Source organism: Anomaloglossus baeobatrachus, chromosome 2 (assembly GCF_048569485.1).
Source record: "Anomaloglossus baeobatrachus isolate aAnoBae1 chromosome 2, aAnoBae1.hap1, whole genome shotgun sequence".
Lineage (NCBI taxonomy): Eukaryota > Metazoa > Chordata > Amphibia > Anura > Aromobatidae > Anomaloglossus > Anomaloglossus baeobatrachus.
Genome location: NC_134354.1, coordinates 628048070 through 628070401, shown reverse-complemented (window position 1 = coordinate 628070401; position 22332 = coordinate 628048070). Strand labels below are relative to the sequence as shown.

The 22332-nt window shown below is 42.1% G+C and overlaps 1 protein-coding gene across 1 annotated transcript in view; it reads right to left on the bottom strand.

The window, feature by feature from the left end:
- Positions 1 to 22332, bottom strand: part of GTF2F2 (general transcription factor IIF subunit 2) — a 358278-nt gene that overhangs the window by 184322 nt on the left and 151624 nt on the right. Inside the window, exon 6 of the mRNA XM_075334385.1 lies at positions 5468 to 5549. Coding sequence (XP_075190500.1) covers positions 5468 to 5549 — 82 coding nt within the window. The remainder of the gene's footprint in view (positions 1 to 5467; positions 5550 to 22332) is intronic.

Below are 22332 nucleotides of genomic sequence, written 5' to 3'. Positions count from 1 at the left end.
CACCAGACCTGATAGGCTGTGTGATGAGCCAACTTGTTGACTCTGATATTTTGCCTGGAAGTCCATCTATTAATATGGGTATACAGGTTACAGAATGCTGAAAAAAGTTATACCTGTTTGTCTCATATCAGATACCTTGTTGGGGAAAAAAAAATAATATTTTATCACTTTATGTAAACAAGCTCTTCCAGGCTGTGGGGCGGATGTTGCCTGGAAGATAACGCAGTCTCCAGAGATTATTTTAAATAAGGGTACTTTCACACTTGCGTTCAGCTGAGTCCGTCACTATGGAGAATAGCGCAGTCCGTTAACGCACTGCGCTATTCTCCATAGACTTGTATGGATGACGCACTGTAACGCAAGTGTCAGCGTTGCATCCGCCGGACGACACAGCGTCGTTATTTTGACGCTGCGTCGGGCGGAAGGAACGCAGCATGTAACGTTTTTTTGAGCAGCGGAGTCCTTTGGATTTCACAGCGCATGCTCTCTCTGGCTCCCTCCACCCGTAACCAGGGTACACTTCGGGTAACCAAGGAACCCTAGTTACGGGTGCCGGGAGCCCGACACTTCCCCGCTCGGCTCCGCCTCCTCCCCGCACTCCGTATGTATACACACAATCGCACACACACAGACAATCGCACGCACCCACACACACACACACACACACACACTCTCACACTCACTCACCTGTCCCCCAGCGATGCAGTCCCCGCGGCACTGACGTCCTCAGCCATGGCCCTGCTCGGCTCCACCCACCGCACTCTGCCCCCCACACAGATTGTCGGCGACCGAACGATAAGCTGATCACCCGGCGGCCGGCTACTGTGAGTGATCGGCTGATCACCCGGCGGCCGGCTACTGTGACTGATCGGCTGATCACCCGTCGGCCGGCTACTGTGAGTGATCGGCTGATCACCCGGCGGCCGGCTACTGTGAGTGATCGGCTGATCACCCGGCGGCCGGCTACTGTGAGTGATCGGCTGATCACCCGGCGGCGGACTACTGTTGGCAGACTATTGTGAACGATCAGCTGATCGCTGACGGTAAAACTGTAAAAAAAAAAAACAAAACGAATTGCGTTGTTTTGCAGCATCCGTTGTGCCACTATATGCAACACATCCGTTGCATCCGTCACACAATGCAATGCAACGGATGCCGTTCAACGCAAGTGTGAAACTAGCCTAAAAGGGGTGTTTTCCAGTGTGATGGCCGCTCTCTGAACTCACTGCAGAGCTGTGTGATTATAACTGACACCTCAGCAGGTTCCGCTCAGCTTCAGACTACATCTCACAGGCAGACAAGATTGCAATATTGTTCCAATGAAGCAAAGCTCAGGGAGCTTCAAAACAATGTGTTTCCAAGAAGAATTTCATTTCTCCTGTTCTGTGTCAGTTACTTGTGTCACGCTGGTAATGCCCCTTTTATTTAAAATAATCTCTGGAGGCGGAGTCATATTCCAGGCAGCATCTGCCGCATAGCCTGGAAGAGCTCATTTACATGAAGTGATAAAAGATAATTTATCCACAACAAAGCGTCTGATATGAGACATACAGGTATTCCTGTTTTTAGCATTCTATAATCTGTATGCCCATATTAATAGGTTAGACAGGTCAAAGTGGTGACAGATTCCCTTTAATTGAGATCATTCAAGGTTTAAATTATGAGGTACTGCTTTTAATGTTCCATCCTTATGTACTTAAGTTTCTATTCACTGTATATGCTGTTTTAACAACATCCAGCAATGTGGCTTTATTGTATATTTTTGCTTTTAAACATCAGATGCTTTTGCTATCAGTGAATTTTGCCATTAAGCTCCTTGTTGCAGAACAGAAAGTGGTGTTGGACATGTGCAATCAAAGGTTTAGAGGGCAATTTTAGGATAATCCTGAAACGTCACCCGAATACCAAAAATCCATAAATGTTTGTGAATATAGTAGAACACACACACACACACACACACACACACACACACACACACACACACTGTGTATGTACATCACAAAAGTAAATACCTCCCTCATATTTTTGTCAATGCTATACTATATCTTTTCGTAGGGCAACACTAAGGATATGACACTACGATACAATGTAAAGTAAAAAAAAGTGTACAGCTTGTATAACTGTGTAAATTAGATGTGCCCTCCAAATAACTCCACACAACTATTCATGTTTAAACTACTGGCAACAAAAATGAGTACACCCCTAAGTGAAAATGGTTAACTTGTACCCAGTTAGCCATTTTCCTGCCCTGGTGTTATGCAACTCATTAGTGATACACGGTCTCCGGTGTGAGTGGGGAGCAGATATGCTAAATTTTTATCGCTCACACACTCTCTCATACTGGTAACTACCAATTCAATATGGCACCTCATGGCAAAAAAACGCTCTGTGCATCAGAAAATGAATTGTTACGCTACATAAACATGGCCTTGGCTATAAAAAGATTGCCAACACTATGAAACTGAGCTGCACAATGGTGGCTCATACTATATTGCAGTTTAACAACACAGATTCCACATGGAACATGTATGCATGTAAGGCTCTGTTCACACTAGAAAAAAGGATTTTTCCCAAGAAATTTCTTGAGTCTGAAACATTAGCGCACTTGCGGTAAAAAAACGCACCGAAAACTGCATGCGTTTTTTTCGCAGGTTGGTCCCTGTGATTTTTTACCATTACCTATGGCAAAAAACGCAGGTACCTGCAGAAAAGAAGTGACATGCTCATTCTTTTTCTCAAGAAATTCTACAAAAAGAATGTTCTTGAGAAAAAAAACGCAGTGTGCGCACAGCTATTTTTTTTTCCATAGGTTTTGCTGGGGAATGTCTGCAGAAAGGTTACAACCATTTTCTCAAGAAATTTCTGCAGCAAAAACGCAAAAAAAGATGCAAGTAAAAAAGCAGTGTGTGAACAAGGCCTTAAGCATCCAAACCCTGTTTGCTTTTTTTATGTCGGTGTTCGGTTTGAAAACCGAACCTCGGGGTTCGCTCATCTCTACTAGTGACCCTATATGGAACCAATCAAGGTTTGACACCAGAACTTTTTTTTTTTTTTTTTTGCTGGGAGCCTTAATGACTTGATGTTTTTGGGCATATGCGTTGGAAAGGCTTCTATCAAAGAGCAGAGGAAATGAAGGGGAAAAGTAGTGTACCCGAGTCGATTTGTGCTGCAGACCTCCCCTGCCAGCTAATTTACTATTGGCGGAAATTTGAAGGGAACTGGGTATACGCTGTGATTAAAATATTCTCAACTAATTTGCACGAGAATCTTCTTTCATGACTGACCAATTTGTCATGTTGTAGACAGAGACAATCTGTAGCTTGCAGCCAATTAAAAAGTTACTTTGGAATACAGGCTAGTATCAAAAAAAACACAAATACGCTTCACATAACTAATAACCAACAAATACACACATAAATTACTTCAGCTTGCACATCCACTAAAAGTTCTAGCTTTCTCCGCCTATCTGAAGATAATTATGTAACAAAGGCGCTGGAAATGCGTTTCAAACTCTTGCGCTGCATATTTTATCCCAGTCTGTGCAGATCTTGTTAAGCAGAAGAATCTCCAGGGATTTAATTAGCAGTATTTTATAATGTTTCCACATTACTGTGCTCACATATTGCGCAGCTGGAGGTGGGGTGGGGACAGTAATATTAAGAAAGATCTAAGTATAAAAGACTGATAGCTTGACACCAGAGCACTGGTTCCTTATCATTAGGAGCGGTGACCCTTTTTTCACATCACGCATGTTTTATGATGTTATTATCTGGCAATTGCACATTGAGATACCATATTTGTACTAATGAGTTTGAGGACATGAAATACTTTATTACCATCGTCAAAAAGTCTGCATTGTTATGTACTTCCTTAAGTATCAGCAGGATATTTATTTTTTTGAGTTAGTAATCTGGTTGTGTTTTCATGCCCAGCATGGTGGGCTACTTAGCACCATATGAGACACAGCAAACAGGAATAATTGCAAGCACATGTTTTCTGCAAAAAAGGAGAAACATGAGTAAGGCTATGTGCGCACTGGGAAATGGAATTTTCTTGAGAAAATTCCGCATGCTCTCAAGGATTACCGCACCCGCGGTAAAAAAAACCCGGGAAACCGCACCCAAAAACCGCATGCGGTTTGACCGCGGTATTGTGTTCGCGGTATTGCCGCGGTTTTGCCGCGTGCGGGTTGGGATGTGCTTTATTGCATTCAATGCAATAAAGCACATTGAAGGAAAAAAAAAAAAGTCATTTAATTCTGAGATAGTAGATAGACAGAAGAATAGATAGAGGGATAGATAGATAGACAGATAGAGGGATAGATAGAAGACAGATCGCTGCATTTCCCACGGTCGGCAGTGAGTTCACATTACCGGCCGTGGGAAATGACCGGTAATTACCTCTGCTGTCTGCTGCTTTCATTCAGCGCTGTGTCTGTGACAGTCGCGGCTGGATGTAAGCAGCGCAGGACGCCGGAGCGGTGGATTACGCCGGAGCTTTGGTGCGGGAGGGTTAATAAAATGGTGAACGAGGCTTGTTTGTTTTATTTAAAATAAAGGATTTTTCTGTCTGTGTGTTTTATTCACTTTACTTACGGGTTGATCATGTCAGCTGTCACATAGACGCTGCCATGATCAAGCCTGGAGTTAATGGCGGTGGTCCCCCACCATCATTAACCCCTTGTATTACCTTGCTGCCACTGCTACACGGCAGCAAGAAGAGCCGAGGACACGCCGGTGCTGCCGCATAATGCATGCGACAGTGCCGGGGCAGCTGCGGCTGATATTCTCGGCTGCGGGAGGGGGAGTGAGGCGGGGGACATTATCCCTGCCCCTCTCCCTCCCCAGCCTGAGAATACCGGGCCGCCGCTGTGTGCTTACCTCGGCTGGAAGGTAAATATGCAGCGGAGCCCACGTTCTTTGTTTTCTATATTTCCGTTTTCTTTCTATGTGTGTTCTGTGTCTGTGTTCTATGTGTCTGTGATGTCTGTGATGTGTTTGTGTTTACTCTCTGCTCTGCTTCCTCTTCCTGTAATGACATCACTTCCCTGCAAAACCGCAGACAGGCGATGTACATTACCGGAGGTAAACCGCGAAATACCGCAGGGAATAACGCAGGAAAACGCAGTGAACCGCACAGAATTTGCTGCCTGCGTTATTCCCTGCGGGATTTCATGATTAACATTGGAGTCAATGGAGTGAAATCCCGCAGCGATGTGGGGAAAAGAATTGACATGCACTTGTTTTTGCTGCGGGATTCCCGCAGCAAAACATGCAAGCTGTCAAATTCCGCCCAGTGCGCACAGGATTTTTTTTCTCCATAGGATTTGCTGGTGATTCACTGCAGAGATGTTATGAACATTTTCTGCAGCGAAACATGCAGCAAATCCGCGGAAAATCCACGGCAAAATCCGGTAAGTGCGCACATAGCCTTAATGTAACCAAAACAACCATAAAATATAGCTTACCTCTTCATCTGCATGTAGTGCTCACTGGCTGCCGGGCGGCATTCAGCCCGCTGCACCACTATGCCCTCAATGGCCAGTTTCTCTGTGAAAGATAAAAAGAAGGTGGTCAGTAACAAATCTCGACTACAACACAATGAAAAAGATTATAGCCATTTACTCAGGAAACGCTCTCCACATGCTAAACTGTCTATAAAGGGCAGCAACAGATGAAGTGCAAAAATCCAGGACACATACAAAAGTATTCTCATGTGTTCAATACACTGTACTACAATCACCAAAGCAAAATTTCTAATTGATTTTTAAAGAAAGCAATTCATAGTATCATAGTATCATAGTTTTTAAGGTTGAAGGGAGACTCTAAGTCCATCTAGTTCAACCCGTAGCCTAACATGTTGATCCAGAGGAAGGCAAAAAACCCCCAATGTGGCAAACAAGTTCCAATGGGGAAAAAATTTCCTTCCTGACTCTACATCCGGCAATCAGACTAGTTCCCTGGATCAATACCCTGTCATAAAATCTAATATACATAACTGGTAATATTAAATTTTTCAAGAAAGGCATCAAGGCTCTGCTTAAATGTTAGTAGTGAATCACTCATTACAACATCATGCGGCAGAGAGTTCCATAGTCTCACTGCTCGTACAGTAAAGAATCCTCATCTGTGATTATGATTAAACCTTCTTTCCTCAAGACGTAGCGGATGCCCCCGTTTTCCAGTCGCAGGCCTAGGTGTAAAAAGATCTTTGGAAAGGTCTCTGTACTGTCCCCTCATATATTTATACATTGTGATTAGATCCCCCCTAAGCCTTCGTTTTTCCAGACTAAATAACCCCAAGTTTAATAACCTGTCTTGGTATTGGAGCCCCCCCATTCCTCTAATAATCTTGGTGGCTCTTCTCTGCACCCTCTCCAGTTCAGCTATGTCCTTCTTATATATCGGTGACCAGAATTGTACACAGTATTCTAAGTGCGGTCGCACTAGTGACTTGTACAGAGGTAGAACTATATTTTTTTCATGAACACTTATACCTCTTTTAATACATCCCATTATTTTATTAGCCCTGGCAGCAGTTGCCTGACACTGTCCACTAAAGTGAAGTTTACCATCCACCCATACACCCAAGTCTTTTTCTGTGTCTGTTTTACCCAGTGTTCTACAATTAAGTACATAATCATAAATGTTATTTCCTCTACCCAAGTGCATGACCTTACATTTATCTACATTAAACTTCAAATTGCCACTTCTCAGCCCAATCCTCCAATTTACATAAATCTCCCTGTAATATAAAATTATCCTCCTCTGTATTGATTACCCTGCAGAGTTTAGTATCATCTGCAAATATTGAAATTCTACTCCAACAAGGTCATTTATAAATATGTTGAAAAGAAGCGGGCCCAATACTGACCCCTGTGGTACCCCACTATGAACTGAGACCCAGTCCGAGTACGTACCATTAATAACCACCCTTTGTTTCCTATCACTGAGCCAGTTTTTAACCCAGTTACACATATTTTCCCCTATCCCCATTATTCTCATTTTATGTACCAACCTTTTGTGTGGCACCGTATCAAAAGCTTTTGAAAAGTCCATATACACAACATCCACTGCATTTCCCTGGTCCAGGCTTGAACTTACCTCTTCATAGAAGCTGATCAAATTAGTTTGACAGGATCGATCCCTCATAAACCCATGTTGATACTCTGTCATAAGGTTCTTTTTCTTGAGATACTCCAGTATAGCATCTCAAGAAACCCTCAAGGATTTTACCAACCGTAGAGGTTAAACTTTCCGGCCTATAATTTCCCGGCTCAGTTTTTGTCCCCTTTTTGAATATTGGCACCACATTTGCTATGCGCCAGTCCTGCGGTACCGACCCTGTTATTAAGGAATCTGAGAAGATTAAAAATAATGGTCTATCACAGAACTCAATTCCTGTAGTACTCTGGGGTGTATGCCATCCGGGCCCGGAGATTTGTCAACCTTAGTGATTTCGAGGCGGCGGCGTACTTCCTGCTGGGTTAAGCAGGTAATATTCAAGGGTGAATTTATGGTATCACTGGTCATGTCATCTGCCATGGCATTTTCTTGTATAAAAACCGTAGAAAAAAAGTCATTCAGCAGGTTGGCTTTACCCTCATCCCCTTCCACCATTTCACCAAGACTATTTTTAAGGGGGCCAACACTATCGCTTTTCAGTTTTTTACTGTTTATGTAGTTAAAGAATATTTTAGGATTATTTTTACTTTCTCTCGCAATGAGTCTCTCTGTCTCAAACTTAGCTAACTTAATTTGCTTTTTACATATTTTATTTAATTTTCTATAATTATATAATGCCTCATCACTACCTACCCTCTTTAATTCTTTTAAGGCTTTCTGTTTTTCTTTTATTGCTTCCCTTACAGCTCTATTTAGCCATAGGGGTTTCCTCCTATTTCTAGCATGTTTGTTCCCATAGGGTATATTTTCTGCACAAGCCCTATTCAGGATGCTCATAAAAGTCTCCCATTTGCTTTGTGTACTTTTATTACTTAATACATCATCCCAGTTTATTGCACTAAGATCATCTCTCAACCGTTTAAAATTTGCTTTCCTGAAGTTTAGTGTCCTTGTAGCCCCTCTACTATACATCTTACTAAAGAATACATGAAAACTTATTATTTTGTGATCACTATTCCCCAAGTAACCCCCAACTTGTATATTTGATATGCGGTCTGGCCTATTGGTTAGTACAAGGTCTAGTAGTGCTCCCCCTCTTGTGGGGTCCTGTACCATTTGTGAAAGGTAATTATCTTTCATTGTTATCAAAAATCTATTTCCTCTGCTGGAACTGCAAGTTTCTGTTCCCCAATTTATATCAGGATAGTTAAAGTCCCCCATAATAATTACCTCTCCGAGACTCGCTGCTTTATCAATTTGCTTTATGAGGAGATTCTCTACCTCTTCCATAATATTCGGCGTCTTATAACACACCCCTATCAGTATTTTATTATTCATTCTCCCCCCCCTTATCTCCACCCATAGGGACTCTACATTCTCAGTACCCTCACATATGTTGTCACGCAGGATGGGTTTTAAGGATGATTTTACATATAGACACACACCTCCCCCTCGCTTATTTGTACGGTCATTCCTGAATAGGCTATAACCCTGTAAATTAACAGCCCAGTCATAGCTCTCATCCAGCCATGTCTCTGATATCCCCACTATATCATAATTTTCTTCCAACAATATTAATTCTAATTCCTCCACCTTATTTGTGAGGCTTCGGGCATTAGTGTACATGCACGTTACGTATGACTCTGTACCTATATTCCTGCTTACTGTATTGACTGTCCTAACCCTTCCCCCCCTACCACCCCGAATTTCATTACTTGTGCCCTGGTCACTATCTGCACTACATTCCCCTTCCATAAAGTGAATACCCTCGCCCCCCATTCCTAGTTTAAACACTCCTCCAACCTTCTAGCCATTTTCTGCCCCAGCAGAGCTGCACCCTCCCCATTAAGATGCAGCCCATCCCTAGCATAGAATCTGTAGCCAACTGAAAAGTCGGCCCAATTCTCCAGGAACCCAAAACCCTCTTTCCTACACCAATTCCTGAGCCACCTGTTAACCTCCCTGATCTCCCTTTGCCTCTCTGGTGTGGCTCGTGGCACAGGTAGTATTTCCGAAAATACCACCTTTGAGGTCCATGCTTTAAGCTTACAACCTAATTCCTTCAAATCATCTTTAAGGACCTTCCACCTACCTCTAACTTTGTCATTTGTGCCAATGTGTACAATGACCGCTGGGTCCTCCCCAGCCCCTCCCAGTAATCTGTCAACCCGATCAGCGATGTGCCGAACTCGAGCGCCAGGAAGACAACACACTGTTCGGCGATCCCTGTCTTTGTGACAGATTGCCCTATCTGTCCCCCTAATAATTGAGTCCCCCACTACCAGTACCTGTCTTGCCTGCCCTGCACTCCTATTCCCCCCCTTACTGGAGCAGACACTCCTCTGGCGTTCAGAGGTCATGCCTTGCTGCAGCAATGCTACCCCTGTAATGACATCCCCCTCATCTGCCAAGTTTGCAAACCTATTGGGGAGTGTCAGTTCAGGACTAGCCTTCCTAGCACTTTTCCCTTTACCCCCCTTTCTGTCACCCAGCTACCTACCTCACCGTCCTGCCGCTCCCTACTACGATCCTCCCCAACATCTGACCCAGCAAGCTGCTGCTCAGTGAGCAGCAAACTCTTTTCCATATTGCTAATGCATCTCAGAGTTGCCAGCTGCTCATTTAGATCCAGTATCTGGGCTTCCAAATGTGCAACTTGCGCACATCTCGAACAACAGTATGCACCCTCGAACGGATTTTCAAGGACTGCATACATGAGACAAGATATACACTGGATCGCATTAGCAATAGTGGAGCACATATTCTAATGGGGATAGCACTAAACAAATGTTAAGTAATTAAACAACTAAATACAAACAATTCTACTCACACTTACTTTTGCTCACACTTTGCTCGCTCACAATGAAGAAGACAGGCTAAAATTTGTGCGCCGCTAGGCGCGCGGTTTTCAGAAGTCTTCCTTCCGGCTGTAACTGCCAAAACCCGGTTCTCCTTGAGCTCGCGGTGACTCTTCACTTATCCCAGAAGGCACTGGGAATATGCAAATTATCCTTGCAAGACTCCTTCCCTGGCTTTCCAATTGCAACAATAGACAAAAAATAAGGCTGAAGGCTAGCTTTTCCTTCCCTATATAGGCTTTTTTTTTTTTTTTTTAACATATCTTAAAATTGTAACCTAAACTGATAAACATATCAAGAATATCTTTTTTCGCGCCCGCAGAACAGGCATTTTGCAGGTTCGCTTTCTTACAATCATGCACCTGGTGAGAAGACAATTGGCTCCATCAGGAGCTCTCTTCTAGTGCAAATTTCTCCACGACTGGAGGAACATAAGGCTATGTGTCCACGGTAGAATGTACCTGCGGACTTTTCTGCCTGAAAATCCGCGACTTTCGCGGCAAATCCGCACCCGCGGATTTACCGCGGATTTGTTTTGTTTTTTTTTCCCATTCTATACCCAAATCCGCAGCAAACAATTGACATGCTGCAGATTTTTCCGGATCAAAATCCGCGGCAAATCCGCAGCGGAAAAATCCGCAGCATGGACACAGCATTTCCAAAATGCCATTGAAATGGCTTGGAAGTACCGCTGCTGCAGATTTTCGGTAAATCCGCGGCAAATCCGCGGCAAAATCCGCGGTAAATCCGCAGCGTGGGCACATAGCCTAAGGATGAAAAATCCTGCAGACTGAAAGGTAGGAAAGTTCTCTTCTGTTTACAAATAGAATAGGGTTTATGGCACATTTAGAATTATGGATGCTCAAGAAGGGTTCAAACCCATCATCAAAAGCAGAAAAAAACTTGGCACACTAAAATGAATGTAAGGACTTTATTACACAGGCAATCAAAAATCCCAAAAAATATGTATAACGTTTCAACCTCTATATTTGGGTCTTCATCAGACACCATAGATTCTTGAGTAGAAATATGCCTTAATAATGATTTGACACAGTCAAAATCACCGTGAGATTATAGAAAATCAGATTGCTGTGCTGTATAGATATAATGGTGCAGTGTAGCAGAACGTTTTACACGCAGGGAGGAGACCCAAATATAGGGGTTGAAACATTATACACACATTTTTTGGCTTTTTGGTTGCCTGTATAATAAAGTCTCTTCTGTTTACAGTTAGCATTAATATTATGGATTAAAGGGGATAGGTGGGGATCCACCAATCAACTGTTACTGACACCGGCTGGAAGTTCTCGGATTCTGCTGTTACACAGCAGTTCCGTCAATTCTATTTTAACTGCAGGCAGGAACTGAAAATTCACCCCCTATTTAAATGAATAGGGGGTAAACCCTGTAGTACCCGGATGTGAGACACTACAGTTTTGATTGAACTGCTGTGTTCTGGCAACATCCAAGAACTTCCAGCAACCGTCAGTTTTTGTAACTACTAATGGATACGCCATCAATAAAAAAAAAAAAAAAAAGTAGTGGACAATCTCTTTACATGTCCCCAATAATTACCCAGGTATGTAAAAGTTAAATCTATGAAAATTTTTTTAAATCCCCTGACTGGTTCTTATGTTTTCTTACACTGAGTTTAAAAAAAACAAAAAAAAACACACTTCTATTTTTAACCTTCACATATGAATTTTGCACAACATGTGCATGAAATTACATACAAACGAGATCAACAAGAAAAATCTTTATTGTAGCCAAAAATTTACACTATGATGTATATAACAATTTATTGAACATTCCTTCTACAACTTTATGGAATTTAATTCTTGTGCCTTTTCCTTTTCACTTCAAAGCTTCTCTTGATAGCTTTTCTCTTATAGAAGGCCTGCGGATCTTCTCTTTGAAGCATCCAGCGATAGTCCCCCATCATGTTCACATTTTATCTATCTTGGTGTCAACATTCCATCTCCTTGATATCCTGATGAAATCTTTCTCCTTGCTCTTCACTAACAGCACCAAGGTTTTCAGGAAAGTAGCTCAAATGTAATGAATGAAGCTTCAAATTCATCAGACAACCCAAGGCTTTGAAACATTTCAGCAAGTTCTCAAAAATGGACTTACATTTTGGATCTTTGTTAGCATCTAAAATTTCTTTACGACTTCTTTAAAAGAATTCTAACCACTTTTCTCAACAACTTTCATTTTTATTTTAAGCACGTTGTCCTTCATGGGTTTCCGAATAACCAGAACCACAAAAAGCCTTCCTTCAGTTCTACTTTGGACAGTCCCTGAAACTTAGTATAGGTACTTAAAAGTATCTGCTTATTTTGGTAGAGCTTCACAAACTAATTCAACAGTCCAAGCTTAATGTCTAGTTGTAGCAGGAGAACTTTAGTTTCCACGATTATATTCTTGAGTCTAGGTTGCAAAGATGTTAGCCAATTTTATTGGCTCCATTGAAGAGCCCTATCCTGGCTGTCCCATTCTCACAAAAAAATAATAATAAATAAATAAATAAATAAATAAATAAATAAATAAAAATCCATCATCCCAGAAACATCACTGCAACACACTGGAGCAGTGTCTTGAGAAAAGTATGGAAGGAATTCCTTTTGTCTGCTTATGTAATAAGAAAAAACAGGTACCAGGAGTTATCAGACTCTTTTCCTTTAGTCTAGAGCAGGGGTCTCAAACTCGGCTGGGTGTATGGGCCGCACAGAGGGAAAAAAAATAATTTGGGGGGCCGCATTCTTTGCAGGACAAAGTGCCATTTTTATTGGTACCATATATAAATATATATATATATATATATATATATATATATATATATATATATATATATATATATATATATATATATATATATATATATATATATATATATATATATATATATATATTATTTTTTTTTTTACACACCTTGGGATCACTGATTTTCAACATTTTAACTTGTTCATTATAGCAAACGTGCACATTCTTTGTTTAAATATAAACCTTTTTTTTTGTTTTACATTTGATTCCTTTCTTGTAACTAATAGTCTTACAATTAGAACTATATAGACATTTTGACCAACATCTTTTAGTAATATTCCCCATATTGTTGTAACGTGCCCATCCTTGTCCCCTTGTAGTATTATGCCCCATCCCACAGTAATGTGCTCATCCTTGTCCCCTTGTAGTTATGTGCCCCATCCTAGTCCCCATCCCACAGTAATGTGCTCATCCTTGTCCCCATCCTAAAGTAATGTTCCCCATCCTTGTCCCCATTTTGCAGTAATGTGTTCATCTTTGTCCCCATGTTATAGTAATGTGTTCATCCTTGTCCCCATCCTATAGTAATGTGTTCATCCTTGTCCCCATCCTATAGTAATGTCCCCCATCTTATAGTAATGTTCCCCATCCTTGTCCCCTTGTAGCAATGTCCCCATCCTAAAGTACTGTCCCCATTCTATAGTAATGTGCCCATCCTTTAGTAATGTGCCAACCTTGTCCCCACCCTATAGTAATGATAGTAATGTCCCCAGCCTTGTCCCTATTCTATAGTAATGTGCCCACCTTGTCCCCATCCTGTAGTAATGTCCCCATCCTATAGTACTGTGCCCATCCTAGTCCCCATCCTATAGTACTGTGCCCACCTTGTCCCCATCCTATAGTAATGTCCCCAGCCTTGTCCCCATCCTATAGTCATGTGCCCATCCTAGTCCCTATCCTAATGTCCCCATACTATAGTAATAATGTCCTCATCCAATAGTATTGTGCCCATCCTTGTAATGTCCCAATCCTATAGTAATGTCCCCAGCCTTATCCCCATCTCATAGTAATGTGCGCACTTTGTCCACATCCTGTAGTAATGGGTGAGCACTCAGCAGCTCCACTCACCTTCCACAGATGCCGGAGTGAAGCTGAGAGGGTGGTCTCCGGACCCAGATCCACAGTGATTGGAGAGATCGGTCACAAGCCCGGTCTCTCCAATCAGAGCTGGGGGCGGGTGAAACACAGGTAACCCAGCTCCAGCCAATGATCAGGGCTACAGCTGCATTGATCTTGGCTGGATTTCAATGTTTCAGCGATTTTTAATGGCTGAAACATTAGTTGCTGTGATTGGCTGACGAACGCCGCTCAGCCAATCACAGCCTCCGTAGGTCCGGGGAGGAGACACCACCCCTCCTGAGGTCCCCTCCTCCCCGAATCTAAGGTATTTGCAGCCATCGCAGCCACCGGGGCCGCGATTTCACCATGACGTACTGGGTATGTCATGGATCCTTAAGTACCAGGGAGCCATAACGTACCCAGTACGTCATAGGTCGCTAAGGGGTTAACGTCCAACACACACACACACACACACACACCATGCTTCTCACCTGTCCCGCGCTCCCGCCACTGCCTCATCTCTGCTTCCTGCGGCCCCCAGGCCCGTGCCCCTGGTCACTATCGCAGCAGGTGCAGTGTCAGTGATTTATGTGAGATGATTGTATTGCCGGAGCGAGAGCGCAGCGCCAGCAACACATTCATCTGACAGAGCGCAGACAGTGGCTGAAGCCCCTGCACCTGCCGCGATAGTGACCAGGGGTATGGGCCTGGGGACCGCACAAACTACCCTGAGGGGCCGCATGCGGCCCCGCGGGCCACGTGTTTGAGACCCCTGGTCTAGAGCCTAAAACGTCTGCAGAATGTTTAGGAAAGATCAAGTCCCTGATTATATAATTTAATATGAGCTGTGAAAAAAGCTGTGGATTGTTGGGACTTGAGTAAAAGTATTTATCAGACTCCTGCTCTTCATGTTCGGAATCGGGTACATCTTCAAGTTTCTCTGGAGGTGAAGGGGCAGGTTTTCCTGGTAAGGCACAGGGTGGATCGCTGACGGGAGGTCAGACTATATAATTTCCTTCTTATTTTTAAGGATGAAACCCTCCACATTGCATATACAAAAGTATTAGTCATCACTAATGCCTGCGTCACACGGTACGACATATCGGGCGATATGTCGTCGGGGTCAAGTCGTTAGTGAACCACATCCGGCATCGTTAGACATATCGTACCGTGTGACACCTAGGAACTACTGTGAACGAGCAAAAATACTCACCTTATCGTTGCTCGTTGACACGTCGTTCATTTTCAAAAAGTCGGTCCCTCCTTCTGTGCTCCGTTTGTTCATCGTTCCAGTGGCAGCACACGTTGCTCCGTGTGACACCACGGGAATGACGAACACAGCTTACCTGCGTCCCGACGGCAATGCGGAAGGAAGGAGGTGGGCGGGATGTTACATCCTGCTCATCTCCGCCCCTCCGCTTCTATTGGCCAGCCGCTGAGTGACGTCGAACGTCCCTCCTCCTTCAGGAAGAGGATGTTTGCCACCCACAGCGAGGTCGTCCAGGAGGTAAGTACGTGTGACGGGGGTTCACGACTTTGTGCGCCAAGGGCAACTAATTGGCCATGACGCACAAACGACGGGGGCGGGTACGATCGCACGATAGATCGTCCCGTGTGACGCCGGCATAAGATTGTGCTTTTCCCTCCAGATCATATGCATGTAAAATGAAAGCTCTATTTCTTCCCTTTACACCATGGTCATAGTTTTTCTACACAAACAAAACACACTACAAGAGGAGGCCACGACTTGTCCTGGTCACCTAGTTTTATATCAAAGTACGAAAACTACACTTTTCGAACGAAGTCAGTAAATTCCTTCATTGTTTCTTCACTACAAAATAACTGCAAATGTAGCAAGAGTTGTCAGGTGAATTACGATGCCCCTTGTTTCGATCACGGTGTTAGAAACTGAAGCTTAATCCACCACAAACACTAAATACTGAAAGAAAAATTGTGGCACGCGCACCAGCACAAACAAAAAAAAAAAATTGCCTTAGCTTCCCGAAGGAACCAAAGTGCAGCTTTCAGTTCTTATACTGCTGAGGTAAAATGAAACCTGAGCTCTGATTGGTTACTATGAACACAACCACACTTATGAACAGTGACAAAAAAAAAAAAATAACTTTACTTCCCATAACAACGAATGGCAGCGCAGCTTTAATTTCTTGAACTGCTGCTAAGATTGGATGCTATGGACACAAACACATTCCTTGGAAGCTGGGTTAGGAAAATCTCTTCCCACAGCAGCCATTCACAGCACAGCCTCCATACATTTCTAATCTAATGACACCAAAATCCTCCGCCAAAGGTCACGCAAAGGGGTGCAAGAAAAAGCCAATAAAGTCAGTGTTTGTGGAAAAAACAATGCGTGATGGAATTTTTTCAATATTTTTCTAACTTCAGAAATCAAAAGTATATAAAAGAAAACATCTCTTACTTTTCAAACAATTTTACCCATGCAGATCTGTGTAATTAATTTACTTTGTTGGGTCACTCAAACCGTTATCAGTTTTGAGTTATGGCGTTCTCCCGATGCTCTTCAACAACCTTCCATCAACCTACAGTGTCCAGTCTGCATCTCTGAGTGCCTGAGGGATTCTGCTATTGTACAGGCTAGCTAATAACAATCAGTATACCAGAACCAACAACGTTTCACCAGAACCACACAGATTGGAGTAAATTAAACCAAGGGAATACTATAACAAGTATTTAGATACTGCTGTTACAAGAGTTGTCTTTTAGTGTCTATTCCCCTTTCCATATGTAATGTCTGAGTTCAGCTCGATTTTATTTTTGTTAACCGAGCAGCTCTCTAAGGGTCCGGTTCCACTTGCACATAGCTTCCATTGCGAGAGCATCAGAAGTGATATCCTAATGACACTCTGCTGTGAGAGTGTCAGCTAAGGGTCATGCGACTGCGATCCCATCTTACGGTCGGGTCAAAGCTGCAGAGGAGAGGGAGAGGGAGTACTTTCTCCTTATCTCCTCCCTGGCCTGTCTCTGCATATAACGCACCGCACTCGGATGACATGCGAGTGCAGTGTGACATTTCACACGTTCCCATAGACTTGTATGAGTGCTTGTAAGGCGAGACGCAGCATACTGTGATTCTTTTTTCATGCCAATATGGCATAAGAAATCAATCGCAGATGGACACTGCCCTACAGTTTTGCACTAGAGTGAGAGAAATCCGTAGTTTTATTGGATTGCACTAGTCCGTGTAAAAACGCAAGTGGAACCGTAACCTAATCCTTACAATTTCCCATGTCCATTCACTTATCCATAATAAATACAAATCTGAGAAAAATATGGGATCATGCCCTATACCGATCAGACACTGAAGATCAGAATAAGGGCTCATGCAGATATTTGTTCCAATTGGGCCGATCTCGGATCGCAACGCATGGACTAGCCCCGAGTCTCCCGACCAGACCATGACACCTTCATATATTTCTAGAAAGTTGTGATGCTCAAACATCTACATCAGCCTTTATGCATTCTCGGTAGATTTGTGTGCACACAGGCATTCACCAGTTAGGATTCCACTTGAAAACTTGTTCCATTTTTCCTGATCTAACAGACAAAATTAATATTTCATATTTTACATATAATCTTCTTTCGATATGTTCAGAACTGGTTATGAAAGTAATAACACAAATGAACGATAACATATCAGACAACTATTTCTGGTACCAATTTAACATAAGAGACGTTAAAGAAATCTGTACTTGTAGGTCAGGGAAGCTTTCATCAATTATGTATTTTTCCTAAACAGCCTAGAAATGTAACGGCACAAAATTGTAACATAACCCTTTTATTACAAATCTCAGATCCTCTATGGCAGCATTGTCTGCGCTGAATAATCCTCTCGACGGGGAACATCTCCACTGCAAAGTATACTTGGAAATTACTGACAGAGCGCAAAGACTGGAAATAATGAAATCATAGAAAGCAGATAACATAAAACAAAATTGTTAGCTACAAGTCATAAAATGGATTTTACTATCCCTTAGCGTTCAAGCCCCGGAATAGAAAAAAATAAACAAAAACCTCCGTTACATTTGCGCTTTAAAGAATATATGGTTTGGAGGACAGAGATGAAAAGTTTTAATTTTCTGTGTAAGGGCACTTGGCTTGTGGAAAGCTGAAGGAGAGCCTGGAGATGTGTTGGCCACAATCCATATTCTCAGGTAGCGTTATATGTTTCAAGGTAAGTGTTGTTCTGTACCTCCTCATATCTTCTTGGCAAGAACCAGATTTCCAAATGCAAGTCTTTTAACGCACTGCAGGACTTGGGAAAATGTATCAAGACTTGCGTTCCTATACCTGTCCTAAACCGGTCACTGAATGGAGGAATTGCCAAACAACATGATTCTGTTGGGCGGCTCAATTACATAGCGTGCACATGATTATGAAAACCAAATTATACAGGTAAAAAGGGCAAGTTTAGAAATTGAAAATAAATAGTCATACATAATACCAACGAGTTTTACTACCAATCTAGAGGGTAAAATTGAGACAATAGATTCCCTTATGTTCAACCATGGGACAGGAATATATGTAGGATAAAGGGAAGTTTAAAATTGTGTTTCTCATATTGATCCACAAAAAAAAAACCTCCATAAAGGCATGAGCCATTCTGCCCTAAGGCCATGTGCGCACTAGAAAGTGACTTCTTCTCAAGGAAAATTCGGACCCTCTTAAAGAATCCAGCACCTGCGGTAAAAAAATGCACCAAAGCCACAACAAAATCCGCATGCGGTTTTGCTGCGGATTTGCCGCAGGTTGGTCTCTGCAGATTTTTACCATTATCTATGGCGAAAACCGCAGGTACCTGCGGAAAAGAAGTGACATGTTCATTCATTCCGCAGCGGAAAATCCGTGGGTATAAAAAAAACGCAGTGTGCGCACAGCATTTCTTTATGTTACATTTTTTTAGTTTTATGTCACAAATGTTAGACACATTTTCTGCAGCAAATCCGAGGCAAATCCGCAGTAAAATCTGCGGTAAATCGCATAGCCTAAAAGGGAAAAATATTTCTTCTCATCCTAAATGTTGATCAGACTGGATAAACATTCAGAAGAATCCTATATTTATATAATCATGGATGTCATATTATTTTAATAAATTAGCTAAACCTTTTTGAAGCCAATTGATTGTTTATGTGGTCACCATCTCATTAGGCCACGTGCACATGTTGAGTTATTCGGGAGTTTTTTTACATCAATATTTGAAAGCCAAGACCTGGAGTGGATAAACAAAATGGAGAAGCAGTGTCCATGTTTCTATCATGCTTTTCCTCTGATTGTTCCACTCCTGGTTTTGGCTTACAAATACAGAGGGAAAAAACTGACCAAATACTGAACGTGTGAATGTGGCCTTCGACATTATCTCCGCTCATGTGCTAAAAACTTGTTTGTTTTTCTCCAGTTACAGTCAGTGTCCCCTTTGTCTCTTCAAGGGATTTTACATGCAACAGCCTTTTATCCTTTGTACATGTACATTTTCATGCACTAACCTCCCATTCTGGTGCCGTTCCAGCGCTGTTGATAATCGCAGTCTAGGGCTCACTTGACATTATGTCACGCGAGCCTCGGGTCCAGCTTCTCTCTCTGCCTTTGAGCCAAATGAGCAATCAGCAGGGAGTGAGTGGCAGCCGCAGCTTCACTTCCTGTTGATTAACTCATTTGGTCGAAAGGCAGAGAGAGAAGCTGGCAGTGATTGGACACGGGGCTCACGTGACAATGTCACGTAAGCCCTAGACTGCGATTATCAACAGCGCTGGAACGGCACCAGACCAGGGTCTTTTATTTTAACTGGGGGAAAGGAGTGAAATCAGAAGTTTTTTTTTTCTAGTAGTTGACAACCCCTTTAATTATGTCCCACCTTGTAGGTCTCTTAATACAAAACTGTTTTAAGCCCTTATGGATAGGATGATTTTTCATTTGAGAGTTCATATTTTCCTACCCTTATTCGAACAGCCATAACTTTATTTTCCCTGAGATATACCTGTGTAAGGCCTTGTTTTTTGCACTCAAACTGATGCTTTTATTGATATTTTGGGGTATAGGTGATGTTTGGTGTGAAAGTCCAAATCCAAAGGCAGGGAGAAGACCCATGACAGACATAATACGTAATGGGTTAAGGAGTTAATATTTCCTCATAACCAAGATCCTCCATGTCTAAAAGTTTAGTTGAAAACAGAGAATCAAGAAAATTGAGCTTTACAGTAGTTCCTTTTCTCTTTTTATGGCTTCATTCTTCAGATATTTTTTAAATAAAGCCATAAGCATTTGATGATGAGAATACTTCATAAAACAAGTCTTTTACCACCTATTCAAAAGTTGCCAAAGAAAAGGATTTTTTTTTCTAAATGAAAGGAAGAAGGGGTACTGCTGAACCTATAATATAATACTATTTAATCACTTATATAGCGCCATTAATTCCATAGCGCTTTACATACATTGTGAGTCCCAATGGGGACAGTGTTTCCAATCTAAAGTCACTGGAGTGTGGGAGGAAACCGGAGAACCCAGAGGAAATCCACGCAAACACGGGGAGAACATACAGACTCCTTGAATATGTTGCCCTTGGTGGAATTTGAACCCAGGACCCCAGCGTTGCAATGCTGCAGTGCTAACCACTGAGCCACTGTGCTACCCTACCCAGATTCTGCATGGTCCCCCCAGTGTTCTCGTCTGGGAAAAGAAATGATGATGCCCCATCCATTCAGTCACCTCCAATTGGCTGAAGTGAATGCCAGGTAGGACATTATCACTTCCAGTAGGTTTGCAGTGGTAAGTCATATCTAACCATCCATTCTCTTCTAGCAGGTTTTGAAAAAGTGGTGAAAACCCCTTTAAATATAAAGGCCATAAAAACCTGCCTAGAATGTCACACAGTATTTTAATGGCTTTGTAAAACAGCATTAGATAGTTTTAAAAGAATGGATGAGAAGTAAAAGCCGTCTGAAGGTGGCAAACCATTTATCGCAGATGTTAAATATTTAATAGTCTACACTTGCAAGCAGGATATCGCTTTTATAAGTCTTGGTTGGCTTCCTGCATAAATCTAGCCCTTGTTATCAGGTTCACAAACCATGGTGAGAAATTTATTTGCTCTATGAATAAATTATACCCATTTTAACTTCTTCACGACATCCGCCATACATGTATGTTGCAAGTCAGAAGAGGAGTGTATGGAGCAGGCTCACTGGGTGAGCCCGCCCCATACTTGGCAGGTGTGGCTCTGACAAACTGTTAAATCCCGCTGTCAAACTCTGATAGCGGCATTTAAAATGCACTGGCATGGGGTGCGTCCTTCTAAGTGACCATCGGCGTGCCTGTGACAGGTTAAGTGTGTCACCAATGGGTTGCTGAGGAGCAAAGAGTCTGCTGAAGACCTCTGTGCTTGTCACAGCAGCAACTCTTTTGAAACCCTGGCTGCGGCCAGGCTTCAAAGGAGATTAATTTTCACGATATGGAGCATTGCTGATTGTACCACGAGCGATCAGAAGATAGCAGTTTATAGTCCCCTAACTGAACTATTATTAACAGTACAAAGTAAATAGAAAAAGTTTTAAACAAACATGAAAAGAACAAAAAAAAAAAAGTTCAAATGACCTCCCTTTTGTTCTTTAAATAAAAAAAATAAGGGTGAGGACATGCCCCCGAAACGCGTTGTGGCTTCTATTATATGAATAAATCTGCTCCTATATATTCCTCTCCTCTATGAGCAGCGCTTACCCAGAATCGTGAATTTTCTTTTTTCTGAACTCCATAAATAAATAAGAAAATACAAATAGATGTGGTATCGCTGGGTTCAGAAAAGTTCAATCTATAAAGGTATAAAAGTAATGAACCCAATCGGTAAACAGTGTAAGCAAAAAAAAAATAAAAAATTCAAGAACCCCCAAAATTCAATTTAACAATAAAAAAAATTTGGGTTGCTACAACATCACAAAACATGCTGTAACAAATTATCAAAAACATTATATCTATCCCAAAATGGTATCATTAAAAACTCTGTCTCGTCCCGCAAAATATAAACCATCACACAGCTCTATAGACTGAAAAATGAAAACATAATGGGACTTGGAAAGTGGTGACAACCCCCAGAATTTTTTATATTTTTGCAAACTGATTTTTTTTCCAGCGCTAAAAATTCCAGACATCTTTGGTATTGCCGTAATCTTATTGATAAGGAGAGTCGTATTGTGAGGTTGTTTTTAGCACAAAATGTACAATTCTCCAAAAACCGTCAGAATTGAGTGGGATTTTTTTTCCCGCAATTTCTGCCCACTTGGAATTTTTTTTCCTGTTTTTCTGTACACTAAATGTTAAAACAAATAGTGTTACTCATGGGAGGAAAAAATGAAAACAAAAAAACGGATATTGGCTCCCTCATGAAGGGGTTAATGCAAACAGAACTGTATAATAAAAAGAACAAAAAAAGAAAACCCTCCATA